The sequence below is a fragment of the Penicillium canescens genome (assembly GCF_028828765.1).
Source record: "Penicillium canescens strain IBT 15451 chromosome Unknown utg000006l_segment0_segment0, whole genome shotgun sequence".
NCBI lineage: Eukaryota > Fungi > Ascomycota > Eurotiomycetes > Eurotiales > Aspergillaceae > Penicillium > Penicillium canescens.
In genome coordinates this window covers 3,440,653-3,464,239 of record NW_026703968.1, presented here as the reverse complement: position 1 = coordinate 3,464,239, position 23,587 = coordinate 3,440,653, and the positions used below count along the sequence as shown (strand labels likewise).

The following is a 23,587-nucleotide window of genomic DNA, read 5'->3' as shown; positions in this document are numbered from 1 at the left end:
CGCTGGTCCCATATTTAGAGATCTGCCTTGAAGAAATTTTCCCCTTCATCTGCCTTCTCAGTGGGCTTGCAAAATGGCCCCCTTTATGCCAAATACCGAGTTGCCATATACAGTCGGTGCGATAGTGGGCGGACGCACTGGACGATCATGGGTCACCAACTCTGGTATCATCAAGCTCAACTTAATGCTTGCTATTTTCCAGATCTCAAGTTATGCCACTGGATATGATGGATCCATGATGAATGGCCTCCAGTCCCTTACTACCTGGCAGAAATCTTTCAACAACCCCGGAGCTTCTGAGCTTGGCCTGTAAGTGGAAATCACACTGGCTTGCGTGATTTGACCTGCATATATAGCGGACAGTAAGCGAAGAAACCTCCCATACTGACACATTTTTACACAGCTTAAACGCCATCCAGAATGTCGGCCAACTAATCACCATGCCAATCTGCGCCTTTAGCTGCGATAAGTTCGGACGCCGTCCGGTGCTTTTTGTTGGCGCCTTTATTCTCATAATAGGTGTCACCTTACAAGCCGCGGCACAAAATGTCGGCATGTTCATCGCAGCTCGTGGCATCATCGGTATGGGCCTTGTCCTAAATATCACTGCGGCACCACTGCTTCTCTTGGAGTTGGCGTTTCCTCGACAGCAAGGCCCACAGGTAGCCATATACAACAGCTTGTGGAACTTAGGTGCTCTTGTCGCCGCATGGGTTACTTACGGCACGTTCCGCATCGAAAACACCTGGGCGTGGCGCATCCCGTCCCTCCTCCAAGGCCTGTCCAGCGTGATCCAACTCGGACTTTGCTTTCTCATTGAGGAGTCGCCACGCTGGCTCATCAGCAAGGAACGCGACGAGGAAGCGAGGAAGTTGATTTGCAAATATCACGCCAACGGCGATGATTCTGATCCCCTCGTCACCCTGGAGATGGCGGAAATTCGCACTGCGCTTCAACTCGAGACTGAAGCCAGACGCAATACCTCGTATTTGACCTTCTTCCAGAGTAAAGGCAATATCAGGCGCTTTTTCATCATTCTGTCGGTGGGATTCTTCTCACAGTGGAGCGGGAACGGCCTCATTTCGTACTATCTGACACTGGTTCTTAACTCAATTGGCTATACAGCGGAGAGCACTCAGACTCTCATCAATGCTCTGCTCACACTATGGTCTATGATCTGGAGTCTTGTTTTCGCCGCCTTGATGAACAAATTCGGTCGGCGAACCCTCTTCCTCATCTCCACAGGAGGTTTACTGGCAGTCTATATTGTGTGGACGGCGCTCGAAGCCACTTACGAGAAGACGACGGCGCTTGATGGAATTGGAGGTGACGGCTACGCAAAAGGTGTTCTAGCAATGGTATTCCTGTACAACTTCTTTTTCTCCATTGGCTGGACACCTCTACAGGTAACATACTGCATCGAGATCCTACCCTTCGATCTACGTGCCCGAGGTCTCGTTCTTTATAACCTTTTTGTCGCACTTGCGGGAATCTTTAACCAGTATGTGAACCCCATCGGTGTCACGAATAGCAAGTGGAAGTTCTACATTACGTATGATGTTTGGCTGGCTTTTGAGCTTGTGGTGGTTTACTTCCTTTTTGTGGAGACCGGCAATCTCAGTCTGGAGGAGACGGCCGTGATCTTGGATGGAGAGGAATATGGAAACAAATTTGTTGGAGTTTCGGCATCGATAGCGGAGAAAAGGCTTGGCGAGAATACGAAGGCTCAGGCAATGGTCGATAGCAAAGTGGTCACCGAAGATCTGTGATGCCCAATGAGCAACATATTTTGAATTGCATTTCTTAGACTTTACCCTTTGTCTAATTACTCCACTAAACTAACGGAAAGCGACAAGCCTCTGGACATATCACCGGTGAAGTGCGGGGAATTAGCCGGAATTTCACCGAGTAGGCTTAATTCCTATCACTCGAAGCTTTAGCTCGTCCTCCGAGGACATTCAAAACGTAGTAGTCTTTATAAAAGAAAAGGCCCCGCCATGGTATGGGCTGATCGTGAATTGATTGCCCCGCAGCTCTTTTGACCTTTTGTTACAGCCAAAATGAAATTGAACAACATCGCTAGATATGCAATCAGTGGTACCATTGCCGTCAACAGTGCCTCAGCTGCCCAGATAACAAACAGCTTGACCCAAAGTTAGTGTCGTAAAGACATCCCACGATATAGGCACTTATTAACACACCTATGTTACAGGCGCACAGGAGCTGTTCGACTGGTCTATGTATGTCAACGATAAGCGCTGGGATGATTCATACAAGTACATCTGGTATTCGGACAAGGGCCCGTGGTCAACTCGATTCACAGCATGGTATACCGCCGGTCTACTTTACCGGAACAAGGGCCATGATCTGAATAACGCCAAGGCAGCAATTGAGAATATGTAAGACCATCTCCATCTCCAGTACCAATTGACTTGATTTTTCCGTGTCTTTAAACTGATTACAATGCCCCAAGCATTTCATGCCAAATGACTGAGAGTTATGAGTCGGCTTGGTATGGTACATTTAAGCTTTCACCTGACGAGCCCTATCCCACTCCTGATTCGGACCTGTATCCACCAAAGATATATGTAGGTTGCCCTCAATTCCCTGGAAAGGGCCAAGCCAGGATTAGAATCCAGCTAACAGGGGAACTTCAATAGACCACCTATGACCCAAATTGGAGAGAATTTATCGGGACACAGCTCGTGCAAATTGTGGAGGAGTTTTCCGATCTACTCGGGGAGAGTCTCGTATCGCGCATCGAGGACAGCTTGGAGATTGCAGCTGTTGGCTCTATGCGCCGTAATGGGTCTTACCCGGAAGGAGACAACCTAACGCCAGCGTACTCTAATCCAGCTATAATGCGCGCGTGGTATGTTTCTTGGATTGGCCAGCGCCGCAGAAACCAGGTATGTGACTCCGCAAGAGTCAAATTGCAGCTCTGAGTGATCTGACTAAATATTCAGACATTTATCGACTACGCCAATGAACAGGGCAAATCTATCCTGGAGCTATTTAAATCGACAGGTTCAAATGTACTGTCTGAATACAACGCACCAACCTACTACGGAATGGATACCTGGGCACTCGCGGGTGCCATCAAATACGGGCCCAAGGATGCCGCCATGACCAAGAATGCCAAAATCATTTTGACAGATCTATGGGCGGATATAGCCGCTCATTACAACCCTTATCTTGTCAATATGGTGGGACCGGTGTGTTTTTTTTCTCAGCGCATACTACTCGAGGCCTACTAACAGAATTATATCAAACAGTATGATCGGGCCTACACACGCGATATAGTCTCCAACTCAGCTGTTATCAACTACTTCTGGTGGGGTCTGTACGGCTATGGCGGGCCTCAGTCCAATAAATTAGAGTCGGACCTGTTGTACGATGTCACACAGGGTGCAGCATTGGCGCTTGTCATGGATGTAGTCGCGGAAAGCATCTCGAAAAAGGATTCTACGTGGCTCGCATCTCAGAATTACTGGGATGGGGAGCGGATGATCACTAAAAAGGTTCCCGATGCCCTCGGTGCCGACGCTGGGGTCCGAGTTGTCACTTCGTGGATTAGCGCCCCCCTCATGATCGGTGCTCAGCAAGTCTCTGAAACTGTTAATCGCGGTGAGCAATTCGTCCCGGCTATCGTGCAGTGGGCTGGTGACAAAGACCATACACCCCATCCGTATATGGCCTTGTTCTCTCTTTATCCGACAGCGTCGACTATTCATGCCGTTGCAGGGCCTAACAGCCTGGAGATCTCGTATCCGAACACCACTCAAGATGGAACTGATATATTCACGTTCGCGCTTGCGCAACTGCCGCCAAGTTGGACTCTTGTCAAGAAGAAGGTTGTCGGGGGTCTTGAAGACCTTCCTTGCCTCGATGTCACCGTCAGCGCAGAAGGCTTGGAGCAGCTACCAGTCGTTTATGGTGCCAACGTTGAGGATAATCGTGTTTACAACATCTCCTATGTTGTCCCTCCTACCTTCGCAGGTGTGCCCAAGATCTCATTGAAATTCAAGTACACTTGTTAACAATGTGATAACGCTACTTGTTGAAACCGACATCCTTGTTGCTCAAAGCGTGCCTGAACTTCCTAGAAGTATAGCTACATAATGTTCAAGTAGAGTACACCCAGATAGTTGAAAGACTTGTATGTCAACAAGTACATGTTTAGATATTTCTCGGCATTCTAACCGAGTCGAGTCAGAAAGTAACCCCGCCTAACATCTATTGTCTTTCTGCATCTGCGGGGTCTACCTTTGACTGCATAACGCTGCGTTGTCATCCGGAGAAATGGATTGGTTTCCCGGAATCCTGCCGGGGTATGAGCTGGGGTTCACCGTCTTGGCCCCGCCGGAGTTTGTCCTTATCTTATGGCCCTCGTCCCCTGCCAGCTTAACCTCGGTTGGCCATCTCTCAGAACTCACTCCTCAGGGCAAAGCTTTTGACCATGTCATTTCCCAAAGAACTGCCGGACTGGAACAATCTCAAGGTCATCCACAAGGGAACCCTTCCGCCACGAGTGCACTTCTATTCCTATACCTCAGAAGAAAGCGCCCGCACCTTGAACCGCGACAAGAGTGAGTACCTGTCACTAAACGGCACTTGGAAATTCAGACATGATGCGTCGCCTTTTGAGGCCCCCGAATGGTCCTCTGCGGACCCTGTGAGCTGGGATGACATTCAAGTACCGGGGATGTGGCAGCTGCAAGGATACTCGCATCCGACCTACACTAATGTCAATTATCCATTCCATGTCAACCCCCTGAAGTACCTCTTCTCAACGAGACAGGATCCTACTGGAGACAGTTCGTCACGCCCTCGAAATGGGACGGGCAACAGATTCGTATCCGCTTCGAGGGCGTAGACAGCGCCTTCCACCTCTGGGTCAACGGCGAGCTTGTCGGCTACTCCCAGGGCTCACGCAATCCTAGCGAGTTCGATATCACACCCATGCTTTTCGCGCCCGCTTCCGTCAACACTATTGCGGTCCGGGTGTACGAGTTTTGTGATGGCTCATATATTGAGCGCCAAGACCAGTGGCTTCTCAGTGGCATTTTTCGAGATGTCGGCTTGCTGCCCTTCCCATCAGACTCGGTGATTGACTTCAACGCCGTTGCCACCATCGAGAAAGATCCCGAATGGAATAGCACGCGGGGGAGGTTGATCACTAACATCAAAGTCCAAGGTAAAGATGGCGATGTTCGGGCTAAGTTGTATGATCCCAATGGCAGGTTACTTCATGAATCGGTATTTCCATCCACGGAACCTACTACCATTTATGTGCCCGACAGGGATCTGAAACTGTGGTCAGCCGAAACCCCTGTACTATACACCTTGCTTATCTCTTTCAACGGCCGGACGATTCCCCAACGCATTGGATTCCGATGCATTGAGGTCATTAACTCGAACTTCTTGGTGAATGGGAAGCCAATCATCTTGTATGGCGTGAACCGCCATGAGCATCACCATCTCCATGGCCGGGCCGTGCCATGGAGAAACATGCGTGCGGATCTCATCCTGATGAAGAAGCATAACATAAATGCCCTACGATGCTCTCACCAGCCAAATGACCCCAGGCTTTATGATCTCTGTGACGAGCTAGGTCTCTACGTTATGGCTGAAGCGGATCTCGAGTGCCATGGCTTTGATCCAGTGGAACGATTTAACATCCCGAACCAGCAACTCATGACTGAACATGAGATCCAAGAGGAATCATACAAAATGGCCAAGAAGTGGACTTCCGACAACCCTGAATGGAAAGATGCTTACCTTGATCGTGCGATACAACTGGTCCAGCGGTTTAAGAACTTCCCATGCATTATTATGTGGTCTCTCGGAAACGAGGCGTTCTACGGAAGAAATCATGCCAGTATGTACAATTGGATCAAGGACGCTGACCCAACGCGTCTGGTACACTACGAGGGAGATAGAGAAGCTATCAGCGCCGATCTGTACTCTACCATGTATTGGAGTATAGATGCGCTCAAAAAGCATGTCGCTGAGAAAGGCGACAAGCCATTGATCCAGTGCGAATATGGTCATGCCAGTAAGTTTATCAAACGGTTCAAAAAACACACATTCTAATCGCGTCTTCTGACATTTGTATTAGTGGGCAACGGACCCGGGGGCTTGAAGGAGTACATTGAAGCCTACCGCACCGAAAGGCTTCTTCAAGGAGGTTTCATCTGGGAGTGGTGTAACCATGGGCTTTTGAAGAGGGATGGGGACACGACTTATTACGCCTATGGCGGCGACTTTGGAGACGAACCCAATGATGCAGACTTTATTCTTGACGGGATGGTGTATTCTGACCACATGCCTACTCCCGGATTGATCGAGTACAAAAAGGCCATCGAGCCAGTCACAGTGACACTACATCAGAATGGGCAACATTTAGAAGTTATAAACCATTACGACTTCAACACGCTTGATCATCTTTCCGTGACATGGCATCTCGTCAAAGAAAGTGGGAGCACGGATCCAGTGCCGTGGAAACTGCCGGTTATTGAAGCCGGGACTGCTGATCTGGTTGAATTCCCAGAAGGAGTGAGCTTCACCTCTGAGCCAACCTGGCTCACGTTCAACTTCTGTTTGAAGGAGGCCACTGCTTGGGCACCGAGTGGGCACGAGGTTGCCTGGGCACAGGTTGCCCTACACGAAAAACAGAAATTGACAATTCCTGCAACATTGAGCTTGCCACAGTCCATACTCTCTGTACGCGAAGGCCCAGGCAGACTATATATCACCTCGAACAGCTTTTCTTCTCAGTTCACCTACGACCTCATCAGGGGCGACCTGTCGTGGTCAACTGACGCAGGCAAGATCTTCCACAGCGGACCACAATTAGGAATTTACCGTGCCATGACGCAGAATGATCTTGGTTCATCCGGTCCTTGTATTGAATGGGAACGCTTCCGTGTGAAGAGCACTAGCATGCTCATCCAGTCCGCCTGTTGGTATGTGAATGAAGACGGAAGCGTATCTATCAAGACAAAGGTTCGAGTGGCGCCCACGGTGCTGCAGTGGGCAATGGAAGCCATCCTCGAGTACACAATCACACAGTCATCTGTGACAATCCACGTCACCGGCGACTTCACCGGCTCTCACCCAAAATACATTCCTAGACTTGGACTTACGCTTCGACTGCCCCGTCGTTACGATTCAGCTACATGGTTTGGCAGGGGTCCCGGAGAATCCTATCGTGACAAAAAGAGCGCTTCTCGGTTTGGCACGTACACGGCTTCTCTTGATGACGGTCTACAGACGCCATACGAATGGCCTCAGGAGAACGGAAATCGCATCGATACGCACTGGGTGTGTGTCAATTCCTCGCCTCCGGATATTCCCCATTCTACCTCTGCTGGGGCCGATGCAGCTTTCCCGGTAATCAAGGCTATGATGGATGCGCCTTTCAATTTCTCGCTGCGGAAGTACAGCATTGCTGAATTGGACCGCGCGAAGCACCCGCATGAGCTATCCGAGCTTAGGGACGAGACTGAATTGAATATTGACTATGCGCATCATGGAATCGGGACAGCTAGTTGTGGTCCTGGTCCTCTTGAGGGTCACAGATTGGAAGCTGGACCTTTTGATTTTACGGCTAATTTTAGGCTCATTGGTCATCGTCAGAGTTGAACTTTTACTATCTAACTGGTTGAAAAGATACACTTTATTCAAGTCCGATAATGAGAGGTCGAGTTACACACCAAATATGATTTTTTGTTACTAGTGAGGAATTCTGTCTTTCGAGCACTCTATATGTCGAAAATGGCCTTAATTTACTCCGTCCAAGAGTTACTGAAGACAGGCAATTTTTGTAGTAATTTTGTTTTCAAGTCGTGGAAATCGTCGTTAAGTCAACTCCCAAGTAACCGTTTCATTTTATCGTTCATCAATATCATTCCTCTTCAAAAGGTGTCTTTACACGATATTTTTACCTAGTTAACCACCTCTTCTTTCTATTGCCCACACTTAATGCCCGCATTTCAATTTACATTCCTAATATTGATTACCCATTCTGGAGCCCACGTTTTATATCGCGAGACCCGTCACGTTCCTAGTATTCTATTCGACCCTGGGATCTATAGCATGGTTCCTAGGCCCACGCTATTGATTGCTTCTAGGAGTAAGAATCATAGTTCCCAGAGGGCCTACAGCTCCCGGGGGTGAACTGTATAGCTCCGGGGAACGAGAGGTAGTATCCTAGGAGCTTAGGTTACTACCTCTAGGAGCTCCTAGGATACTACCTCTAGGAACAATGTATAGCGTGCCTAGGAGAATAGAATCTAGGACCAGATATCATCTAGCACGGATCCAGACCTCACTGAATTTTATATTAAGAAGGCGAGCCAAACGCCACCGCTGTATAAGGCGCAGGGATATATGTACTTCGTTTTGAGTCTCGTCTAGAAATATAAAGTCCGACTTATGATCTTTGTAACATGAGCTATGTAGTTACAAGAGAAACGTCTCAGGACAGTTTAGCACCCGAGAGGCATCTCTTGATTCAGCATATGTAACGTAGAGAGAATTTTGTGTGTTCCACTATAAGAAGGCGATCACGACAATACTATCGAAAGAATCATGATAACTTGAAAAGAAGGAATTAAGGGCCCGAAATGATAAGAGATAGATTCGCTAGATCCACCTGCACGGCACCAGTGATCGTCAGATTCCCCTCGACACCAACAGTCGCGATCTCTCCAAGACATTTTGATGGAAATATGAAATTAGTGGTAAGTGGTACGACGGAAATCGTGGTTGTCATTTATTCTCATGAGACCATGCAAAATTCTGCAAATTGTGAGGGCTGTCAGAGGCGCACTATGAGGAACTCATCAGTTTTTTTTTTTTTTTTAAAAAAAAAAAAAAAAAAAATTAGAAATTCGAAGGAGGGCCCACCTTGGATTGGGGGCCGAGCCGCACAGCCTCAGACCCTTTCGTCATATAACTATACAATATCTTTTGGGAAAAAAAGGGTCAACGGCTAAAATGTATTGGGATTAGTGTGTTTCAAATTAGGGTCCAAACCTTCTCATCGCGCCGGCCTAAAGAATTATCACCTACTCACCCTGCTACTCACCGCGGGAGTAACTGCCCCCCGCTTTTTGTATCGTTCAGCCCCCAAACCCGCAGCCATTGACACGTGTCTGACAGTTCCTCAATCCAGACACTAATTATTGTATTCTCGCTCTACCTCGCTTTATTTTGGTAAAGTTAACTTGTGTTTACTTTCCGGAGGATCATTCTTGCTCCGTTCTTTGCAAAAATGGAGGGAACATCAGCCGATGCTACTGTGCCCCTAAAACATAATGGTGGCTTTATTGTGCCCTCTACTGAGGAGGACGTGGATCGTGTTACAAAGGAAACACCACTACAGCGTACATTCAACAACTACTGGGGCTGGGAAATTCTAGCATATGTCACCAGTTTAGTTGCTCTGATAATTCTCATTGTTGTGCTCCAAAAGTATAACGGAAAGGGTATTCCCGATTGGCCGTTCGGCATCACCATCAATTCTATACTCTCCTGGATCACTCAGATCTTGACTGCGTGCATGCTCGCAGTGGTTGGTGCTTGCGTCAGTCAATCAAAATTGTTATATTTCAATGAGAGTGATCGGCCATTGGCTGACGTGAATATCTATGACTCCGCCAGCAGAGGACCGCTAGGATCCTTCGTATTTCTCGCCGAGCGAAGACTCGGACTTAGGTGAGTCACGTCATGATTGCCTATCTTCGTTTAATACTGATCAAATGAACAGAAACTTGGCTGCAATAGGTGCAGTGGTTACTATTCTATCTATTGGCGTAGGGCCTTTGGTCCAGCAGATGGCTTCAGTCGATAATGTTCGTGTTAAGTCGGATATACCGGCCTCTGTTCCCCGCACCAAGGCCTTCACAGATGAAGATAATTCACAGGATTTGCCTACATCTGGTCTGTTATCTTCTATCTATACATCTTTATATGGCGCATCAAACTTCAGCACAAACTTGAACTCTGTCATGCCCGATTGTCCTACCGGGAATTGCGACTTCTCCCCCTTTCGATCCTTAGCCGTCTGCTCCCACTGCATTAATATTACCGATTTGCTATCCTTTTCCGTCTCAAACAGCACATGTCGCCTGCGCTACCCTCGGGTCAATCATACTCTACCAAATGGAGTACACGCGCAGGTTGGAGGCGGCTACAGTGATCACGCTCTAGGCCCTATCACTGCGGGTGAAGCCTACAATAACGAAGCACTTTCAGCACCGGAAGCACTCGGCTCAAGCTCCTTTGTCAACTTCACAGCCATTTCCATTGCCAATAATTCAGTGCTAAATCACGCTTCTGCCATTCAGTGTTCCTTGCTTTGGTGTGTCAATACCTATGAGATTCACATGGAGAACAATAAGGCACACGAGACCTTGGTTGAATCATATCATGATCCAAAAGCTTGGTTTAACAATTCAATGCTCGAATTACGTCCTCCCACTAAAGGGAACCTTACGGCTTCTCTTTTTGCCGTCAGTCAAACGACATCAAATTATATTTCATACTGGTTCTCAGATAAACTTTTGATGAATAACAGTTACAGTGCTAGTGACACATCTTTTTGTTCAGGCGAAAAGGGATCAACGGACCAATTTACTACCGAATTCTCTCAGCCGATGCAGGAGAGTGGTATCACTGCTGTTTTTAGCCAGATTGCGGCAGGGATGACTAGTTATATACGAAAGAAAAACCTGGCAGCATTGAAATTCGACAGGGACCTTAACATACTCAAGTCTTATTCAGGCGAGCATGTGCATGGTATATCTTGGATGATACAAACTCAAATCAGGGTTCGATGGGAGTGGATTATCTTTCCAGTCGTGTTGCTTACGTTGACGTCGATTTTCTTTGTGACAACGGTGTTAAAAAGTAAAACCCAGAAGCTAGGTGTCTGGAAGTCGTCAAGCATTCCCCTACTTTGTTCAGGGCTGGATCAAAATGTTCAGAGAAATTTGTTGGAAAGCGGCAGCCCGGATCTGGCTGACAAGCTTGCGAACAATGTGCAAGTGAGACTATTGGACTGGGATGCGACTGAATACCCGGAATAACTCACCCCACTGATACTTGAGCGACGTGTATTAATGAAGTTTTGGCAATAAGAAAATCCTACCAATAGTGCTCGATCCACTTTGCTGCCATATTCCCTAGGCCTCAAATCCCAGCCCTCCTCCATAGTTAGTTATAGAGAACTAGGCGTCTCTATCCCACGGGGGTGGGCGGAGTCTGGGCTGACTCCAGGTTAGGGCCTTCCTTCCCTTCACTATAGGACATAAAAAGTGGGGCCACCCTATCCCACGAGCGTAACTTTTTCCCTTAACTATTTCAGGCAAAGTGGGTCGTGTGCCTTACTGTAAGTGAACTTCTTCGCCAGACTGCCAAGGTCTAGAGGCCTCAGATCGGGCTAAAATTGTAGCACGTTATAATAGACCATGTGAAATATCTCCTATTTGCTTCGGAGCATGCACAGCCTAGTAATTATTAAGAAAATGGCGATTGAAAATCGGAGATGTTTTGTTGGGGTGTACCATTACGGTGTACGATTAGCACCTAAGACGCCACTACAGCACTCTAGACGAATAGAACAACCTCGATAATGCTAGTCCATAATGACCAGAAGGAATAGGATAATCAAGATACATCTAACTCGAATTGAAAACTAAGGCCTAATCAAAACTTTCACTTTAACGTCCACACCTAGGCTGATATAAAATAAACTATATGTTTTACGCAGCCTCTTCGTTTTTGAAGACTAAGTATCTTCCTAGATGAGCAAAGAGTCTTATATCCCCCATCTATGCATTTTTACTAAGGATGTACACTGTGAAATGCACATACTACGCCCTCCTTAATTAGGCTTAGACAGGTGGAGAGAGGGTGAATATCAACAAGACGGTGTCCTTTTAACATTGCCCTAGAAATATTATGCCAGCTTAAAATCCTGTGGATGCCCCCGTTCAGCCCCCCATTGCTTCATTCCCTCGATCAGCGCACGACTAAATCCAGCATGATATCGCATTCCGTTCTCCGGCCATGACGGTCGCCCAGCTCTCCACACGCTCCAGTTCTCAGCCATAGCGCCTTCAGGGGCGCGCAGTATGCCCATCGCCACATCTACAATATTCGGTCGGTCATCGCAATGGTAAAAGACAGTTGCGCCGCATGTGCCGCAGAATACTCGGAGAACATCTTTCGTGGAGCGATAGCCCTTCGCAGATCCGATCAATAAATCCTCCGGCAGACGCGGCGTGATATGATCAAGCGATACAAACATCCAACTGATGACATGCGTGCCATTAACCAATCGACAGTCGTCGCAGAGATCCATACTTGCAAGCCACTTGCTCTCGTCCAAGGGTGAAATCCATCCTTTGCTTGCAGGGCTTGCGATGAATTCCTCACTGGGTCGGGCAATGCTGAAAGACACTCCGCCGCAATGACATTGCGCGAGGAGCTCTTTGCTTTCGGGATTAGGTGGCTGAGAATCGCTGCCAGCTATAGCCTGCGGAGATAGACCTAGATTTTCGGTCTGCAATTTATGTCCGTCAATGTCCGAAAAAACAGCTGCTAGTCCTCCGTCCGGCGCAGAGTTCGGAAGCATATGGGCGTTGAACTTCCAGATTCCTTCATCTTCTCTATTGGCGTCGAAAATTGCGGTAGAGATTGTCCATTGGCTATCGAATCCTCCAATCTGGCAACCACAAGTACTGCAGAAGTAGCCTGTCGCTTTTGATGCTGGGTGTTGATAACTAGTTAGTTTCTCGAGGCTGGATGGCGCAATAAACTGAAGCTCCACGCCAGATGGCAGTGGTGCATGGAAGCTGCATGGTGTGCCGTGGGTGTAGCGACAGACGCTACAGTGGCACAAGTGTACATTCAAGGGAAGGCATTCGGTGGGTATGGTGACAGTAAACTGGACACTATTGCAGTGGCACGAAGCCGTCAAAGTCTTGGTCGCAGCCATTTTTGCTGCACAAAACGAGAAATTCTTACTGCAGCAGGAAGAGGGCTGGAGGGGAAGTGCCTCTTTGTAACGTTAAATGCACGGGCCACCATGCAAGGCTCGTATTCGGAGTCATCGGCGGTGTAGCTTACCTTTTTGAATGCAACCATTGTATATCAGTGGGTCTTGCTTCGGCCAAAGTAGACATCCCTTAGGGATCCCTTTTCCCACTCGTCAGCTTACATGTTTACATGACGCTGCAGATTACTACCACAAAGCCGCTTCGTACCCAACCTTATTTCATCTTCGCCTCGCCTTCAATCATCCCCTATTCCCCGATCTAATATCCAAATACCACTGGATGACCGGCATGTCTATCCATCAAATCCTAGGCTTGAAGATCCCTCCCGAACACGAGGATTCGTTTGCATCGTTGACTCGGCTATGCGACGACCACAACCTTTTGAATCAGAAAGATGGGCATGAAACCCGAGATTTGCGTGATGGATTATCGGATCCAAGTACTCTGCTGTGCGTCTTTACCAAGTGGATTCCGCCCCTGTCCCTCGGGCTGACATGAACAGACGATTCTTGACTGCCCGTCGATTTGATCCCGATGCCGCGCTCGAGCAATACAAAGAAGCATGTCAATTTCGCCAGGAGAAGGCTGTGCTGAAATTATACGACATAATCCCAATCACCGATTTTGAGCAGGCTCGGCAATTTGTGAGTGGTAGCTACTTCTACCCTAAGTTAGGCAAACCCACTTACATAAATATTCAGTATCCCCACTGGACCGGTCGCAGATGCAAGAATGGTGTGCCGATATGCATGTTTGATCTCGCCTATCTTGATAAAGATGGTTTGGCAAGCTGGGAGAAAAGTCGCCAATCCCCCGGCTGGAAATATTCACCATCCGAAGAACATCAGCCACCTACTCCGGATATGATTCAGTCAGCCTCTATCTTCCACGACAGTCTTACCCGTTTTGTGCTTCCCCTTTGCTCAATGATGAAAGACCGGCCGAATTCGTCGGTTCCGATCACAAACTTCGTTTATCTTGTGGACGCATCCAATTTGGGACTAAAGCAGGGATGGAGTGTTAGATTCTTTGCCCAGGAAATAAGTTGGCTACTATCAACTTGCTACCCTGAGACTATTCAGCGCATCTTTGTAAGAAGCAAGGTGCGATGTACAGGCTGCAGCTTATGTATACTGACATCACCTACCGCAGGTATGCAATGCCCCCTCATATTTCGCTACGATCTGGAAATACCTCAAAGGATGGGTCGATCCCTATACAGCAGAGAAGATCGTAATTCTCTCCGATGCTGAAGTTCTGCCCACTCTCAGGGAGCATATTGATGACGCAAATATCCCGAGCATATTTGGCGGTGGCTTTCCCTTCAAGCATGGAATGCTACCGGATCTTGACAATAACATCCGGCAGCGTTTGAACTGGGACTCGCCAGAGAAGTCTGTGCCTCCCGGTCCCATTAAATGGGCTCAGGAATCAGACGGCAAGATCGTAGCATCAGCTGTTGGTAGCCAGGTTGGCTCTGCTAGAAACGACAAGATTGCAGAAGTTGATTGCATGAAGTAGTAGCACTTCTAAGTATCGATCAGACTGTGCTGGAAAAGATTGACAAGCAAATGGGATCCGCCCTTAGAAAACACTTCTAATGTAGGTTTATTTGATTGTTGTCGAGAGATATCAGAAGCATTCAGTTGGTGGAATTCGGACTTAGCGCATTTACAGAGAGACATATTTCAACTCATCTTTTGAATAGCCCAGTGCTGTCCCGCTTTGTTCCAATGAACGCACCGTCGAGATTTTTTTTTTTTTTTTTTTTTTTTTTTTTTCATATTTACGCTCGCACCTTGGTTGAAATGCCGGTTATATTTCTCTAGGACGACTTGACTTGTACTATTTGGGAATCCGCTGGTTTCATCTCGCTCACATTTCTGACACGGAGTGGTAAGTGAAGCAGGCCTCCCCTCACCTAGGAGGTTTTGATGAGATAGTACTTCAGCAATAGAAAGAGGAAGAGAAGGTGTTTTAGACCACCACATCACATGACCAGACAATAACCCCTTAACAGCCCTGGTCATGTAAATCAAAAATTTCTTTATATAATTGTGTAATAGTGTTTGTAAATCAATTTATCAAAATTCATAACTTTCGAGTGTGGGTCTCATTGTGTTGGTGAATGGCCGCGGCTGTGGCCTGTCTACTTGACTCTATCTAGTCCAAAAACAGAAGATTATCAAATCACTTCTTCAGAGGAAAATTAATCTGACTTAGGGACTTTTTCAAATTTCCTGACTTTACAAAAGCTTTGTCACAGCGTCATTACCCGGTGAAGGGAAGCTCTAGAAAGTAGCCACCTATATAAAACCACGAGAGGCCTAGGGATATATGCCGGCATTGTACGTCGGCACCGACGAGCTTATAGAGAATAAAGACAAAGCGTAGGCCTTCCTAGACGCTTTCTTCCCGCAGATAGACGAGCCGCACGAGGATTTGCCAACCCAACCACCGCTAGAACTTCTGTGGCAATCTATCACTGAGCTTAAGGTATAACGATCTCTTAAAGCCGCAAAAGGATCTACCGTACCTAGTGAAGACGACCTACCGATGCTAGTGTGGAAATAGCTATAGATTCGCCTTAACGTCTATATCACGGGGATCTTTACCGCGTTAAATAATCTAGGATACTACCCGAAGCGATAGCGGAGCGCGAAGATTGTGGTGCTGCGAAAGCCTAAAAACCCGAATTAATCGATCCCTAGGGCCTATCGCCCGATCTTACTCCTTAACACACTAGGCAAACTCCTTAAAGCGGTGATAGCGCGGCGACTGTCGTATATCGGACACCCAGTTTAGAGGGCGACCAGGCAGAACCACTAAACAGGCCCTATTAGTCCTCTCTAATACAAACACAAAGTGATAACGCTGGTGGCATTCAACCTAAAAGGTGCCTTTAACGGAGTTAACAAAGTGAGCCTAGACGCTTACCTCTAGGCAAGGAGAATATCAACTATGGCGAGAAAATAGATCGCGAGCTTTATAAGCGACCGCCACGCCAGCATAGGATTTGATGACTTCCGCACTAAGGCCACACCACTAGCGAATGCAGGACTAGCATAGGGCTCGCCTCTCTCCCCTATCCTGTTCGCATTCTTTAACTCCGACCTAGTCGACTAACCTGTTAACTCTCACGGCAGTGCATCCGCCTTTATCGATGACTACTTTCGCTAGCGTGTGGGACTCACAGCCGAAGAGAACCTAGCCAAGATTCAATCGGAAGATATTCCCCGCATTAAGGCATAGGCCCGTCGAACTAGGTCTTGCTTTGCAGCCGAGAAACCCGAACTGATTCACATCACCAGGAAAAGACGCGAACAGCTCTAGGGTCAAGTAGTTATGAACGGGCAGATAATCGAACCGTCGCCCACGGCCAAGCTACTTAGGGTGGTGTTCGACTAGGAGCTTCGCTAGAAAGAACACGTCCACCAAGCGATCAAACGCGGAATCAAGGTTAGTATTGCTCTGGGCGGACAATTTTACGAGACAAAAGGTCTGATGCACGGTAGAAATGCTGCACCCACTCAGGCAGCTGTACTATTCATGATTTTTGCCATTGCACAGGAACATTCACAGCTCAGCCCCAGCAGAGGCCGAGATGAGGTCTGTCAACCACCCCTTCTCAGGCAGTAAGCCCAACTACCGACTTAAAAATTGCCAAGAGAACACTGCAGTGTCCGATACTTTCAAACAGCAAGCAAACAACTATATAAAGAGCAGGGCACTGTCCGACTTGCAAGTATCCAAGTTCGTCTTTGTCAATGCCTCTGGTACTTATCACAATCACGCATCAACCATTGCTGGAGCCTTTTCGGGACCATTGCTCGTCTCATTTTTGCTCTCGGGTTGCACAGGAATAGACATGCTTTCTCCAACTCTATGACTCAGGTGGAAATTGAGTGTCGTCGCCGCACGTTTTGGAGCGCTTATAGTCTCACAGCTCAGTCACCACGACCTAACCAGCAAATAGAGCCTAGAAATCACCAGCAAATTAAGATGGGCGAATGGCTTGTGTGTGGTGTCAGTATAAAAGAGAGGAAGGCAAAAAGGGTCAACAAGCTCACGAGGGAAGTCTGGTTGCAGAGAGTGTGGGATAGCGATATGTATCAAAGAGCAATGTTGGGATAAATTCCATAGTTCTAACTAATTACAATAATTCTGGTTACTGCGATATTATAGGGCCTAGCCAATAAGAACGCGTTGTTATAATACACTAGTAAACTGCGCTAAAAATCCTTCCCGGGACGGACGAGGGGATAGACTTGACTGAATAAAGGCCCATCAAGGATCAGCAAACAAGTGTTCTGCAGCTACTATTGGGCAACTCCTTGTTATTGATGTTAAACCTCGGATGTTAAAGATACTAAAAATGGCTGGATACGAGAATGCAACCTCGGATAAATCGCGCTAATTGCCTATGAATAGCAGCATTGGGCGAGAACACGAGGAAGTGGGCTGGGCAATACGAGGATATGAAAATTCCAATGTATAAGTACACCATTGTTCTGCAAGGGTCTCTCACGATAGAGCAAGCGTCAGTTAACAACGAAACAAGATGAAGTTCCTCGGTCTCGTAGTTGCCTTCCTCCCCCTCCTGGCCGCCGCTGCCCCCGTCGCGGACCCCGAAGCCGAAGCAGATGGAGAGCTGGACCTTGAAAAGCGCGCATCAGCGCAGACTTGCAAAATCGTTAATGTCGACCACACTGTCAACTGCCGGTACGATGCGAAGTTAGACGCAGGCGCAATCTTTGGGTTTCCTAAGGGAGATAGACTCACCTTTGCGTGCTGGAAGCATGGCGATTGCTTCAATGGGGTTTGGTAGGTTTAATACTGGGTTATGACGAGCCGGATGCTAATGGGAGTAGCTCCTGGGATCAAGTTACATATCTAGGGACGACGTGCTACGTCAATGGGTACTTTACGGATAGTAATTGCTCGAGCAGTATGTCACCTCTAGCTGGTATTTGGACATGACTGATGATGTTAGAAAAACTCCCCAAATGCAAGTAGGCTGCAGCGGTCCTCGATGTCGCTGTGATATACTGCTAGAGACATGATATAGCTTTTGAAGATGGATTAGAAGTCATCATGATCGTCGTATTACTATGCACGTCTTTTTGTGGTCCATGTTTTTACACTGTGATATGTATTTAACTTTCCAAAGCTTCTATCTTTAGGCCGGCATGTTGAAAATAACCTCTTGCGCTGTCTTCTTTCGCACCAACAACTTTAATACACCATTCGAGGAAGGAATCAAATCCTTGGCTGGGATCTTCTTCAAAGTAGCCCCAGTTACGTTTGATAAAGCCTTTGAGCTCAGCGAAGAACTCCTTAATCGGATTGAGGTCCGGCGAGTATGGTGGCAGATATACGAATATCACACCAGCATCAGCACAGATCTGCGTAATCTTCTCAGAATGATGGAACGATGCATTATCCATCATAATAACGGACTTAGGTTCCGGCCATCGTCCGCAGTGCTAAAGAAGTTCAGCAATGAAAACTACCTCAGCATGGCGCTGGGGAGGCCACGCACTTTCAACGACAAGGACATCGACCAGGAACTTCCTATATATAGATAGAATGGGAAGCCCAGCTTATGTGGATCCGTTCGCACCCTTAGAGTCGGTATATCTGCTGCTAGTTCGGCACCTAGTCGAGACTTGACCGCTGAAAAAAATAAGGGCGCCATGCTTACTGCCCGAATTCTATGAGTTGATACCTCATAGTAGCTTCTAAAATCGAATATTCCCTTAGAACCTCACGCTTCATTTCTCGGGGTGTAAACTCTCTTCTCTGGTTAACGTAGTTCTATCGGAAAACCAACAATGAATCAACGGGTAATCTGCTAACTGCGAAGGGCGCCCCCTTTACGTTTCCTCTAGACTAGCTAGTTCGACCTGGTGATTAGAAGGACCACTGCTAATAATCATCTGATAAGTACTTACCCGACTTGGATTCACTATTCGGGCCATCGCTGTCATCACATTTGCGAACACTAATTCATACTCAGACAGCCGACATGTCTATTCTATTGGTAATGCACTTGTGGGAGAGCATATTGCTGATATAGCACACTACCAGGCATCACAGTCTCCTCACCCGGTTCTCCTCGGCTCATCACATAGATAAGCATCCAAAATCCCCATATCACGCAGCAATGGAACGCCCTGGTTGCGTAAAAAGCGAACACTCTCAATGCCGTTCCACTGGATACGTTTCTGGATCTTATCGACACCGGACACGTCAAACCCTTGCATGAATTCACCTTCCTCCCCGGAGGCCACAGCACCAATGAACTGAGTCGTGATAGACGTCGGCACCGAGGGTGGAGACCGACGAGGCTGCAGCGAATAAGTTTCAACGTAGTCCATTACTTCTCTATGCTGTTGGGGAACTATCCATCGCTGCTCAGCTCGGAGGGTCACGCTACGCTTCGCAATTTGCGAGAAACGCCCCTCCGAGAATAATTTGATCAGCTGTTCTAGTGCTCGATCTCCCCTGTTGCGCGAGGCGGGTGAGAAGTCATTGAAGGAACCTCCCGCAAAGAGCTGGCCGAATAGCATGTCCTTCGGTGATGGCCCGACCGGATACCCTTCGAAGAGCGCCAAGCTGTTGATATCTGCGCCCGCATCAAGGAGTGCGCGCACGGCGACGAGATTGCGTACTGAAACAGCCATGTGGAGCGGTGTCCACCCTCGACTGTCCCTTGCCTCCAGATGATGCTTTTCTGGGAAAACATTCAGAAGGATGGGGTATGTCCGGGCAGCCTCATCGTGGTCTAGGGTCGAGATTTTGCCGGCAACAAGATGGAGGGCGGATGAACGCATTCCAGGTATTACGAGGTATTCTGGTTGTTGGTGGTGCTTCGTTGCTAGAGACAAAATGGAGTCGAGTTTTGCAGCTAGACTGTCCTGAGATGAGTTGTAGAGCACGGATCCGAACACAGTAAACGCGATATAAGATGTCTCTTGACTGTTGGTAAGCCCGTTAAGATCCGCACCATGCTCCATAAGGAGATCTGCAAATTCCCATTCGCACGTTTGGAAAGCCGCCTCTAGAGCCGTATTTCTATCATGTGGAGTAATGGAGTGCAATCCCAGCTCCAGTGTCCTCCTCAAGAAATAGTTATTCCCGGGGGCAAGTTCGACTGTGCTGACAAGGGTATGCTTAGCCACGGAATCATGATATATACTTCCACTAGCTCGCACGATAGCGTCGAAAACGGCGGGTCTACCGGTAGCGATAGCCAAGTCAAACACGGTTTTGCCGTTGACTTGCGCGCCTATGTTCCGCATAAACATATCGACAGTAGTAACATATTCTAGAATTTCCGGCATGTCACTGCGAACGGCTAGTTGAAGCACTGTCATACCATCCTTGTCCACTGTATCGGTTGCTCCGCGGCGAAGAAGTAATTGGATTGTTTTCTGTAGTTGGGAGCCATGACTAGACCCGTATCTGGCCATCCTGAGATGCGTGTTCTGGCATTGGATTGCGAAGTATAATAACCCAAGGCCAATGTCCGTGTCCGCATTGATTGGATAAAACGGTGAAGCGTCCAACAGAATCTCCAGGACCTCTGCGTCGTGCCATGTACAGGCGAGCTGCACTGCGTCTAAATTCCGATGGCGCTGTTTATGAAAGATCATCGGACCTGAAGCGTCTGGAACCGATGCGCCGTTCAGGATCAATTCGCGTACCGCCACTTTGTTTCCCTGTGAAACAGCTCGGAGCAATGCTGTACCGTGAACCAAGGGAAACTGGAAGTCGTCTGTGTATAAAAGGTTTTCTTTCGCAACTGCATTCGGATCGGCGCCGCTGTGAGTGAGTTGAGCGACGATCCTCGGCAACGAGGCATCGTCGAACATCCATACCCAGTGAATGGCCGTCTCTCCAAGTTTGTTTCTTAGGGCACAATCGGCCCCCTTCTCAATTAGAAGACAGGCGACGTCAATATTCCCTGCTCGGCATGCTGCTATCAATGGAAGGTCGCCATCACTGTTGCGCTGGTTGATTTGAGATACAGTCATGTTGATCACGTCATTCTTGTTTCCCATACCAGTAGAGACTTGCATCGCAGATTCAGACTCCGTGTATTCGGCCAGGGGCAGCCCGATAGCGGTATGAACTTGCGATAAGGGCTGTTGGGCGGGCTTGTATTCGATTTCACAGCACTCTTTCAATATGGCAAAATAGCGAGTTTGATCCTGTTCAATACCGAAGCCCATACTATAACAGATCGCCATTTCCACGAGCGCAGGCCCTCTTTTCGAACCGGCAGCCAAAGATCGTGCATGAGACGAGACATCAGCGAAGAGTCGCACCTGTAGTGGGAACGGCAGGCGACAAGTAGTCAGAAGGTGAAAGTCCAAACTGCGAGACTATTTCGTAATCAGCAACATATTATTTTGTGATAGTCTGTTACTTACGGGCTCAAAGGATTGTGATGTTGTTTTTGATATGGTCTCCTCGTTCATCATTGCCACCATGTCCGCGGCCGCTACTCCGCCATCGAAGTCATACAGGCCCTGATTGAACAGATTAGTAACGGCTGTACCTCCCAGTTGGTGTACGTTACCTGTAGGACACCAAACCGTTCCTTTCTGGGGGCTGGAGCTCGTTCGAGCATCGCATTCATCGATGCACCTATCTTAAGGCTTCTTGATGCTGCTTGTTTGAAGGCTGTAATACAATGCTATCATTAACACTCAATGTTATCCCATTAAATAAGAAAGTCTTACGTTTCATAACCGAAAATGATCGAAAGAATCCCACAGATCTCCCCACCATTGCACCAGCGTCCTTACTTATCAAGAATATGGTGCGCAGCATAGAATCCCAGACATCCCGCGGGTCCTTCTGCGGGTCGTCGGATGTTAACAGCGAAGGAGGCGCAATGACTGGCAGTGGCTGGCCACACGTTCGGTATAAGTCCTCGATCGCCACCAGGATATCCCTCAATGCTTCTGACATGGGCGATAGTCTGGACAGGCCGAAGCCCGTAAAGTTTGAGTCAAGCTTTCCATACTTGTAGATCACATGGTAGAATTGGTCTGCCTTCGGTGGTATGGACTTCCATTCGGCCAGCCCGCGACTTGCTTGTGCGTGCCCCCTGAATCGCGCTGTTTCGAACTTGGTGAACTCTCGCAACAGGTGTGCGTTTGGTGGGCTAAGGCCAAAGGCTCGTTTTTGAAAACTTCAGCTATTAAGATCAATGCTGACTTGACTTGTATCGAGGTCATTGACTCACGTCTGGGGATGACTCAGTATCTGAATTATGCGACCAAGGTCCCTTTCTGTGGCCTCAGAGCTGAGAGCGATACTGAGCACCTCACCAAAGGCATCTCTCGTGTCGGGGGATAGTGCACGGTCAGGGTCAAATACTCGATTCAGTGCCAGGCCGAGGGTGCTCCCATTTCGTTTATCCTCTCTAATGAGAGTATAGTTATAGCGTGCACCATCATCCGTCGTCGAAGATCGATACCGCCGGTCATTGAACGGATCAGCTCCATCGATAATCACCCTCCATACCAGAAGTCCAAATGAGTAGGTGTCTGTGAATGGAAGATGGCCGCTCTGTATTTCAGCGTCTGCCTCTGGGGCGTCGTATGGGATAGTCGCCCCCCTTAGTCTTGTGTACTGCCTAGGCTCAACCGCATCTACCGTCATCGAACAGCCAAAGTCCGTCAGCTTCGCTATGAACTTGCGCCCTTGAAGTTTATTTGTTGGGAACATAAGGACATTCTCGCATTTCACATCACCATGGATAAACCCTTGACTATGAAGAGCTTGCAGGCCCTGCGCAACATCCAGACAGCATTCCCAGTAGGGCCCGTCGACCATGCAAACAAGATCCTGGACGAAATCGAGCAGAGTGCCCATTGATGTCGCATCGAACATTAATGTTGGAAATAGATAACCATCGCTTCGATGCTCCTGTGTCTCGAACGAGATACCCTTCAGTTGGTTAATATTAGGATGGGAACGAACCCCCGGTGTTGCCAGCAATTTCAGCTCGTCGACAACCTGTGCCAGAGTGCCCTGGTCGTCAAATCTGCCATCCTGGTCGAAATGCGGGTTGATGCGCTTATAGGCCATGACACTGCGGTTCCTCCAGCGGCCCTTTGCGATCTTTCGATGGACGGATGAGAACCCGCCAGCTCCCAGAGAAATGTCCATGGTCCCTTTTTGACCCCAGTCGTCGATTGGGAACTCCAGGATGATGCCTCCATCACTCCTTAGTAGGTCTTGGATGAGGAGAAACAATTCATAATGGCCTCGACGTGTCTTCTGCGACTCGGTTACTTCATTTGTCGAAGTTGAGTATCGAGTCCCATACGCAGAGCGCGTGTCGATGCACGTGCTGGTCGCCATGTAGGGTAGAGCAAAGAAGTGACTGGGGTCGAGGTGAAGAATATGTAATCAAATCTCCCAGCACAGCCTCAATTTCAGCCGCAATGTGTGTTAGTGCGGGGTACAGCCGTTGTAAAAAAAGGGCCCGTGGGCTT

At 48.1% G+C, this 23,587-nt stretch overlaps 8 protein-coding genes across 8 annotated transcripts; 6 read left to right on the top strand and 2 right to left on the bottom strand.

Annotated features, from left to right (window-relative positions):
* Positions 1–73: 73 nt before the first annotated feature.
* On the top strand, positions 74–1,769 carry N7446_010133 (uncharacterized protein; the record flags this gene model as incomplete). The annotated part of the gene is made up of 2 exons (XM_058518877.1): positions 74–309; positions 404–1,769. The coding sequence occupies 2 exons, from the start codon at positions 74–76 to the stop codon at positions 1,767–1,769; spliced, it is 1,602 nt and encodes a 533-aa protein (XP_058369665.1).
* A 291-nt stretch (positions 1,770–2,060) lies between these two features.
* N7446_010132 (uncharacterized protein) lies at positions 2,061–4,040 on the top strand (the record flags this gene model as incomplete). Its single annotated transcript, XM_058518876.1, has 6 exons — positions 2,061–2,154; positions 2,213–2,399; positions 2,474–2,588; positions 2,661–2,909; positions 2,967–3,215; positions 3,276–4,040. The coding sequence occupies 6 exons, from the start codon at positions 2,061–2,063 to the stop codon at positions 4,038–4,040; spliced, it is 1,659 nt and encodes a 552-aa protein (XP_058369664.1).
* A 419-nt stretch (positions 4,041–4,459) lies between these two features.
* N7446_010131 (uncharacterized protein) lies at positions 4,460–7,647 on the top strand (the record flags this gene model as incomplete). The annotated part of the gene is made up of 3 exons (XM_058518875.1): positions 4,460–4,817; positions 4,877–6,058; positions 6,122–7,647. 3 exons carry the CDS (start codon positions 4,460–4,462, stop codon positions 7,645–7,647), a joined length of 3,066 nt encoding a protein of 1,021 aa, XP_058369663.1.
* Positions 7,648–9,280: 1,633 nt separating this feature from the next.
* N7446_010130 (DUF3176 domain-containing protein) lies at positions 9,281–11,096 on the top strand (the record flags this gene model as incomplete). Its single annotated transcript, XM_058518874.1, has 2 exons — positions 9,281–9,723; positions 9,776–11,096. The coding sequence occupies 2 exons, from the start codon at positions 9,281–9,283 to the stop codon at positions 11,094–11,096; spliced, it is 1,764 nt and encodes a 587-aa protein (XP_058369662.1).
* Positions 11,097–11,968: 872 nt separating this feature from the next.
* On the bottom strand, positions 11,969–13,009 carry N7446_010129 (GFA family protein; the record flags this gene model as incomplete). The annotated part of the gene is made up of 1 exon (XM_058518873.1): positions 11,969–13,009. The coding sequence occupies one exon, from the start codon at positions 13,007–13,009 to the stop codon at positions 11,969–11,971; it is 1,041 nt and encodes a 346-aa protein (XP_058369661.1).
* Positions 13,010–13,358: 349 nt separating this feature from the next.
* N7446_010128 (SEC14 family lipid-binding protein) lies at positions 13,359–14,591 on the top strand (the record flags this gene model as incomplete). The annotated part of the gene is made up of 4 exons (XM_058518872.1): positions 13,359–13,519; positions 13,573–13,714; positions 13,772–14,161; positions 14,223–14,591. The coding sequence occupies 4 exons, from the start codon at positions 13,359–13,361 to the stop codon at positions 14,589–14,591; spliced, it is 1,062 nt and encodes a 353-aa protein (XP_058369660.1).
* A 3,029-nt stretch (positions 14,592–17,620) lies between these two features.
* On the top strand, positions 17,621–18,093 carry N7446_010127 (putative MBL2-like secreted peptide). Its single transcript, XM_058518871.1, has 3 exons — positions 17,621–17,894; positions 17,942–18,018; positions 18,064–18,093. The coding sequence occupies exons 1-3, from the start codon at positions 17,632–17,634 to the stop codon at positions 18,084–18,086; spliced, it is 363 nt and encodes a 120-aa protein (XP_058369659.1). The 5' UTR covers positions 17,621–17,631; the 3' UTR covers positions 18,087–18,093.
* Positions 18,094–19,174: 1,081 nt separating this feature from the next.
* On the bottom strand, positions 19,175–23,453 carry N7446_010126 (uncharacterized protein; the record flags this gene model as incomplete). Its single annotated transcript, XM_058518870.1, has 5 exons — positions 19,175–21,403; positions 21,509–21,607; positions 21,658–21,761; positions 21,821–22,275; positions 22,330–23,453. The coding sequence occupies 5 exons, from the start codon at positions 23,451–23,453 to the stop codon at positions 19,175–19,177; spliced, it is 4,011 nt and encodes a 1,336-aa protein (XP_058369658.1).
* Positions 23,454–23,587: the final 134 nt, after the last annotated feature.